Here is an 8,554-nt window from a genome sequence, read left to right on the forward strand (position 1 = left end):
CTCCGAGCAGGAACATCATCCTCAGGGCTTGGTGGGTCAGGATGTCCTCTCTTCCCTCTCTATCCCTTTGCATTTCTCCCTTGGGCTCTAATCCAACGCGCCCCTCTCCCCAAGCTGTATAGCCTCAGTACTGTCCTCTGAAGTGCATTCTTCTGAAGGGGAGGGGTGTCCACATATTTGGGGTTGGGGCAGGCACCACAGACCTCTCTATTGGTTCCCTGGTACATGCTGGTATGTTGTATTCATGTCTTGGCACATTGGGTTGAAGCCTGGTCTCTCTCCATCGCCTGCAGAGATATAAACAATAACTTTCCCTTGGGTAGGTTTGTGCCCTACTCCCCTCCTACCCATGTCTTTTTTTTCCTCTCTCTTTCTTTTCCCCTCTTATTTAGTTGGCTGCCCTATGTATCCCTGGATTGGGTTTGGCCCCCTGCCATAGTTGTTGGGCCTCACCCCAGGGATGTATGTATGTATATAGTAGCTTTTCCCCTACCCCCCATTTTTTTTTAACTTATCTCAGTGGACTCATGTTATACTTGTCCTTTTGTGCTTGACTTACTTCACTTAGCATGATCTCCTCCAGTTCTTCCCATGCAGAAATGTGCTTCATGGGTTCATCGCTGCTTTTTAGGGATGCATAGTATTCCATTGTAAGTATGTACCACAGTTTTGGATCCATTCATCTGTTGATGGAAATTTGGGTTTTTTCCAACTCCTTGCAATTGTGAACTGTTCTGCGATGAACACTGGAGAACAGATGTCTGGCCATGGTTTTTTTCTTGACTCTTCTGGGTATATGTACAGTACGGGGATTGCTGGGCTGTATGGTCGCTCAATCTCCCATCAGTTTTAGATATTGCCAAATCGATTTCCATAATGGCTGTACATACCTACAGGTCCACTAGCAGTGGACAAGAGTTCCTATCTCCCTACAGCCTTTCCAACACTTGTTACTTTCTGAGTTTTTGAATTAGGCTATCTTTGAGGGTGATAGGGGGTATCTCATAGTTGTTTTAATTTGCGTTTCTCTTATGGCTAATGATCGGGAACATTTTCTCATATGTTTATTGGACATTCAGATTTCTGCCCCTGTGAAACTTCTGTTCAGGTCCTTTGCCCACCTCCTCAATGGGCAATTAGCTTTTTTCTTATTGTAAGCTTGTAAAATATTGTAGATTTTACTAATAAGGCCTTTGTCTAATGTGTCATTGCTAAAGAAGTTTTCCCAGTGTGTGGGCTCTCTTATTACTCTCTTGGTGAATTATTTCAATATACACAGGTGATTTATCTTCAGTATATCCCACTTTCTATTTGTGACTCCTCTGTATTTGTATCCTTCCCTATTTCCGATAGCCTATGTATTCCCTGTGCCAAGGTTCTCAGGTTTGTCCCAATTCCCTCATAAATGGCCCTAATAGTTAGGGGTTTTACCTCAAGGTCTGTGATCCACCTTTAGTTTATTCTCGTGCATGGAGTGAGGTAATGGTCTTGCTTCATTTTTCTGCAGGTAGATATCCATTTTTTTCCAGCACCACTTATTGAAGAAGGCATCTGCTTCTCACTGGATATTTTTGGGCCCTTATAAAAAATCAGTTGTCTGTATGCTGCTGTTTTTATTTCTGGGTTTTCAGCTCTTTTCCATTGGTCTGAATATCTATTGTTATACCAATACCACACTGTTTTGACAACTGTAGCTATATAATATGGACTGCAACTCTTTAGGGGAGTTAAAAAGAATCCTCTCCTGTGGAGTGGCTGGTGGTTTCAAACTGCTGACCTTGTGGCTAGCAGACCAAAGCATTACCCACTATATAACACTTGACTACAATAAACAGTCCACGGTTGAAACACACCCAGAGAAGTCTCTGAAAATAGACCTGATCATCTGTTTCTGACATGTCACAAGCTTAACAAAATCTATGGATCAGTTCCACTCTACATATATGGGAGTCAATGTAAGTCAGAAATGCTGGTCAACAACATATATTTTTATTTGTTATGACCTGTATTCCAGAAATAAAAGACATCCATACGCACATTTTGTGTTCAGTAATATTCGTTGAAATAATGGAATTTAATCCCTCAGGCAATATCCAATCCCATGGCTTTTCTTAAAGGAGAGAGAATTCACATTGCCCCTTTATAGCAAGGATCACAGTCTATCTTATATTACACATGCTCATATATTTCAACTTCAACAGACTGAAAGACTATGGTGTTACCCATTTTTGTATCTCTCATAGCACACAGTGAGTGGTAAGGTAACAGGGTAAGTGTGACTGTAAGATTTGATGTCAACCTGGGTAGGCCAGAATAGTCAGTGGTTTGGTAGTTAACACCTAGTGTTCCACTGTGACCTGAATTGACATAATGTAATCACCGTCAATAAGTTCTATGTCTCCACAATGGGATAACATAAGGGTACAAGCAAGTTTCCTCAGAGATGTAGTTTTCTTCCTGTATAACTGGATGCTGTATAAAAGCTTGCTTACTTTTTTTGCTAAGCCTGGTCTTGCATCTGCCTTATCAACCTGGACTTGACTCAAGAGCTTGCCACATTACCTGTGGCCCCTGGGAGTAATTGCAGACCTGTCATCTGCCTTGCCAACCTTAGATTCATCACCTCTCCAGCTGCAAGCTTAACCTGCTTACCTTGCATTCATCCTCCTTTGCAGTCAACAGCTTATGGTCTTCCTGCCAATCACCAGTCCCCACAGCTATTCAAATCAAGAAAAGCCACCTAGCACTTGTCCTGTGGACTTAGAACCTGCCTGGACTTGGACTTGCCTGCATCAACAGCCTTCGGAGCCATTTTCTTGATATAAATTTCTATAAATGCATGCATGCATACATGTATATAAGAGTCGCTGGTCTTCCTTCAGTAGAAAACGCAGCCTAAAGTAGTATATTAAAAGTACTGCTTGGGAGGATGCTGTCTGTTGAGTGGTAGTCAAGTGGATCTGGGGTGAGGTCCCTGGAGAGAGAGCAGTCCTGTCAGAGAGATGAGGCATAGTAATGGGAGGGGCAGCACAGGAGAGGGGAGAGGGAATGATCAAGTTAGGGTAAATATACAAGGGAATACCCCTCCCCCCCAAAATGGAATTGCACTGGGGTGGAGCAGTTTCTGTTATGCTCATTTTTCCCGCTAGGTGAGCATAGAGCAACTCACTCTGAGTTAATGCACCCAGTGCCATCACCTGGGAAGGTTCTCTCTGGTCACAGTGTATTTTTTCATAAAAGTAGATTAGCAAAAAAAACCACAAAAAGTAGATTAGCTTGAACCTCATTTTTTGCTATGGCCGATTTCAATATGCCGCTGTGAAATTTTGTTTCCTGCTCTGGAAAAATGCTGCAAAAACTGTTGTGATGTTGAGCACATGGCTACCAGGGACAGTGCTATAGGAGAAAGTTAAGTGTGCAATGGTTTTCTCTTTTCAAAAAAGGTGAAATGTCGATTGATGGCAAACCTCAGTCTGGATGTCCATCAACTTCCTGAACGGATGAAAATGTCGACTCAGTGCATTTGAAGTTCGTTCAACTAGGTCAGACTGTTAATCAAGCATTGTATTTAGAAACTCCGAAAAGATTACGTAACATTGGGTGCCAAAAAAGGCCTGATTTGTGGCAGATGGGGACTTGTTTTGCCACCACAACAATGCACCCACACATGCAGCCATCTCAGTGAACCAGTTCTGGGGCAAAAAAAACAGCATGCCTTTCATGCCCTCCACACCTTATTCACCTGACCGTGCTCTGTGCAACTTCCTTTTGTTTCCAAACATGAAGAGGGACATGAAAGGACAGTGATTTGACTACACAGAAGAGGTAAATAAAAAAATGAAGGAGCTGCTATCAGCCATCCAAACAGGTGAGTTTGAAAAATGTTTCCAAGAATGCAATTATAGACTTCACAAATATATTAAGTGTAAGGGAGAGTACTTTGAAGGTGATAAGGTTGTTTTGTTAAAACATTAAATACACAGGTTTGAAAAGACGGTCTGACCACCAGATGTGGGGAGGAGAGTCTGAAGATGCCCTTGGGATCACTAGATGGGGAGAGTCTTTCGTGGCATCTTCAGGAGGCTGAAGTGACCTAGGGCATCTGGGGTATCCCGGGCACCCAGGCGGGATGCCACAGAACACTGGGACATGGAGTCCTGGATCTTCAGGGTGTGCATGATGCCTCAGAGGCTGCATCATTGAGACCCCAACTGGGAACTCCACTGGGTAAACTGGACTCCACCCAAGACACACTTATAACTTGAGTACTTAAGCCAGAAAACATAGGGTGTCGGAGGTAGAAGAAGACAGTTGTACCAAGAGTGGTGTACTGTTGGTTGGTGAACAAACAAGGCCTTGCTACATCAATGCCCGGTATGCTGTATTAAGACGTGTATTACCTGGCAATTTTGTGACAGCCATTCTGTTATATTCTGCTTATAGTGGTTTATATTAGGGTATACATCATATTACGTCACCATTGGGGCTCACCCTCTTGAAGTTGTGTTATATGTTGCCTTATATTTCAGTAAATGAAACCCAGGGATGTTGAGCCTACAGGAGAAAAAGTATAACAAGGGTTTGGGGGAAGAGGAATACAGAGGGATGGGGGAGATTGGAGGGAGATGATGTCAAAAAGTCTAGGAAGGAAAAGTATGTTTTAGAAAACATGCACGATTGTGGAAGAAATTGCACAACTATTTATGACATTATTGAATTATGGAATGATATGACATAGAGTGGTCAGCTGCCCAAATGTCAAGGTTGATCCAGCTTATTCAAGATTACAATGGTCTCTGCCTGATAGTAAGGCAGAGTAAGATAGTAAGGCCTCTGCCTGTTTGAGACTCTTGCCTTTGGCTCAGCCAGACTAGACACTCTGCAGATGGGTTTGGGGCTCCGCCCATCCCCACAACCCTCCACAAATCAGGTGTGCATAGTTTTTGCTCTGATGCTTTTCCCCTTACCTTATCCAATTTTTGCAATTGTCGTCTTTGGAACACACAAGCTGGTGTGCTTCTTCCATGTGCTCTCCTCACCTAGATGGGTTTGTTTGTTTGAATACAAGCATTTAAGACCTCAGGCACTATTCCCATAGATTGCCAGGCATCATCTGACTTCTGACTTCTTCAGCACACTTTGCTGTAGAACCCTTATCTTCAGTGATTGTTGCATGAAGGGGAGTATGGAGCAGGGCGATGAGGTAAGAACTAATTCCTCTTAAGTTGGAGTGAGGATTTAGTGCAAGCCTAAAACCCATTCCTGGATTTTTGCCTTTTTCCCTTCTTCTACTTCTTTTGTTGTTGTTGTTGCAGTCACTACATATGTCATATCATTCCATAATTCAATCCTGTCAAAAATCATTATGCGATTTCTTCCATAATCATAGGGAAGACAGGGATTTGGGATGGATGGCAGGGACGGTAAGGGGCTCTCCGGAGTGAATGGTGGAGACTGGAGGGAGAGGGGAGGAGAGAGGAGGAAGCACTAGAATGGACTGTGATTGCATAACTCATTTTGGAGGCAATTTAACCATGGGAAGGAGAATGTCCTTTAAAAAATGGATTGATGTGGGGGTCATTATACAATTCTCCTTGATGTGCGTGAATTATTGAACTAATTAATTATTGATATGTAAATTACTTGCCAATAAGAATGTTGAGGGAAATAAATGTTTTTACAAAAGAAAAATAAATAAATGTAAGTATTGCTACAAACTCATAAAACATGTATTAAACAAACAAATCAAAAAGTGACACTTTTTTTTCTTGCCATCTCCACCATCCAGGTCAATACACTTCTGAAGGTTGTGCTTCCTCTCTCTAACCCTTCCCTGAAGAACTTTACACTCCTCATTTATAGCGCATCAAAATGGCAATGTGGGCATCCTTAGGGCACCCAAAGCAAATTCCTTTTAAATATTGTTTGAATTTTAGAAACAAAAAAAATATCTGAAGGAGCAGTCAGGGCTGTGGACGTCGTACCACTGTAGATACAATATATTGAACTGAATCCAATGCGAATAGACAGACCCTCCACTGTACTGACTCTGTCTGTGTAAAGAACTTATTGGAGTGATGATACACTAAGAAGAAAACAATGATGGGGGCAGCACCCAATGCCCTTAAGCTTGAATGCTGACATGAATCCAGACGAGAAAGCAGGTAGGATCCTTCCTTATGTGGAAGTACTACTTTTTAGATTTAATGTTTCGCATATTACCTCCATTTTATTTCTGCTGCTGTGGCTGAGTCAGCTCTGTGTTGCTGACAAGCTCTCCTTTTGTCCCTCTCAGTCAGATCCCAATCTAGGCCACAATGATCTTAAGACATTTAAATGCTTGAAGTGGTGCAAATTTTTTTATAAGACTCCTTCAGGCTTTAAAACAGCTAAAATGTTTTTTGTTATTGTTGTTTTGGCTAGGCTTTTCTACATTTTCAGGGTCACGGATTCCTTTCATGCTGGTACTTGATGTTAGAGCCAAAGTTCTCTTGGTCCTCCTATATAAATACGTTATAGCTAGAAATTCAGTTGCATTCCATGTGGTCAATCAATGGCTAAAGGATGCAGCAAGAAAAACAAAACTAGAAGGTAGAAACTCTAGCCAGCCTATAATTTGAACTGCTTAATGAACAAATGTTAAAGCCTTGAATATTTATTTTTCAAATAGCAAAGTTGTAGAGAAACAACACAAGGCTATGATTTCACCATGACCAAAATGTTCGCATATAAACATTTATTTACTTAGGCAACTAAAACGAGTTCAGCACCAAATAGTATCTACAGTGTATCATATAAACATAATTTCTGTTCTCAGGCAGAATATACACCCCGACCAAATGTTTTCCTTTCCATAAGTAAAATTTATGTAAAGTGTAATAATTTATCTTCACAAATATATAATCTAATAGAGCCATTATTTTAAGAGTTTTAACAAATGATGTTTTCAGAATACTTGATTTAGAGATCAAATATCAATAAAGAGGCCACTGTCCTAAAAGACACGAGTAACTTGGAATGTCCCTTCCATCACTAGGATTAAGTGAACACTGAATTCCCCAATCCAGATGAGCTAGAAAGAAGACACCATCAGCTTTCATGGTGCTCTGTGAATAAACAGAATTACTCCTGACACATGCAGAGAAACCATTTGTTGGGTAGTTGACACATTCATGAATATTGATGCTTTTAAGTTTGTTTTTGAAAACACCTCTCAAGGTAAACAGATTTTTAGAACTCTTGAATGCCTTTTATGCTATAAATAAAGTAGTTGGACACTGGAGAAACTGCTCATTGTTCGCACTGTCTAGGTCAATTCTCAAATGTAATTTTTTTATAACAAAGAATTGAATTCCCCCAGATAAAAATAAATTCCACACTCTACATATGTTACAATTCAAATTAAAAAATATATTTAAAATACATTTTGATAAAATTTCCATTAAACCAACTACTAGTCAAGTTTAGTAGTTTACTAAAACAATTGCCTTTTGTGGCAAGCTAAAGGTTTTGGAATAAGAGCAAAGCATTTTACATTAAATATATTAAATCTTTTCTCTATATTTAGAGGTAAAGAAATTTTTAAGATAGAAGGTAACAGTCTAAAATTCACAATACAACTTATAAATGTTTTCAGTCAGTAAGCAAATATTTTCAGTGAAAAAGAAATATTCCTGAAAGAGATTTAACCTTAAGAGATTAGATACCTTGGGCAACCCTGTTGTTCCAGACGTGTAAAGAATATACAGAGGATGTTCGGAAAGAACAGGCACACAATCATGTGACTTTGCTTTTGCCATCTCTTCATCCCAATCAAGGTCACGACCTGAAGCCAAAGGAACCGTCTCCTACAAACCCAAAATACAGGAAGATGCAGTGAAAAAGGAGCAAATTGGGGGATAAGCAAAGCGTGCTTCTATCTATATGAATCTGAGCATTGGACCAAATGTCAGGGAATTATATGACAGTAAACATTCAGTTTATAATGAAACTCTGACAGTCATCATTTGAGATAAATGCTCATTAAAAACTTCAAGATTTTTATATTGGCGTCAACTGAATTGACAAAACAAGGTTTTATTTCCAAAGCAGAGTTTGTCTTGTTTTAATGAACAGAGCTTAAGTGCGAGGTCCGTGTTTCCATAAACGTGGTACACTACTAACTTTATAAGACAATTGCTCTTTTCATTACCGATTTCTTTTCTTTACAAAAGCCGTCTTCACAATAAAATGCCAAGAAACCTCAGAAATCCTCTTCCAAGGATTTCTTCGTGTTAAGTCATCTTTAAGGCTGAGGAAAATCTACTTCTGTCTTTCCAAGGGTAAAAGAGCAATTTTGAAAACTGCTAAGAGTATGGAGTATATAAAAAATGTTATCCAAGTTTTCCTCCACATAGGTCATTATTTTGTTGTTCATGAGTTCTAAGTCAAGTAGATATAGCTTACAAGAATGTAGAAAGACCTTTTAAAAGAAAACAAGCAAACAAAAAAGATGGAGGCAAGGAACTGAGACAGGTAAGTGAAAAGTAGAAATGTAGCTATGAAAAAGTTCCCC

The 8,554-nt window shown here is 40.0% G+C and overlaps 1 protein-coding gene across 1 annotated transcript in view; it reads right to left on the minus strand.

Moving 5' to 3' along the window:
* Positions 1-8,554, minus strand: part of ACSS3 (acyl-CoA synthetase short chain family member 3) — a 187,921-nt gene that overhangs the window by 107,328 nt on the left and 72,039 nt on the right. The window contains exon 6 of the mRNA XM_045288656.1: positions 7,707-7,847. Coding sequence (XP_045144591.1) covers positions 7,707-7,847 — 141 coding nt within the window. The remainder of the gene's footprint in view (positions 1-7,706; positions 7,848-8,554) is intronic.

This window comes from Echinops telfairi, unplaced genomic scaffold, assembly GCF_000313985.2.
Source record: "Echinops telfairi isolate 266 unplaced genomic scaffold, ASM31398v2 ScPeMD7_2;HRSCAF=8, whole genome shotgun sequence".
NCBI classification, from domain to species: domain Eukaryota; kingdom Metazoa; phylum Chordata; class Mammalia; order Afrosoricida; family Tenrecidae; genus Echinops; species Echinops telfairi.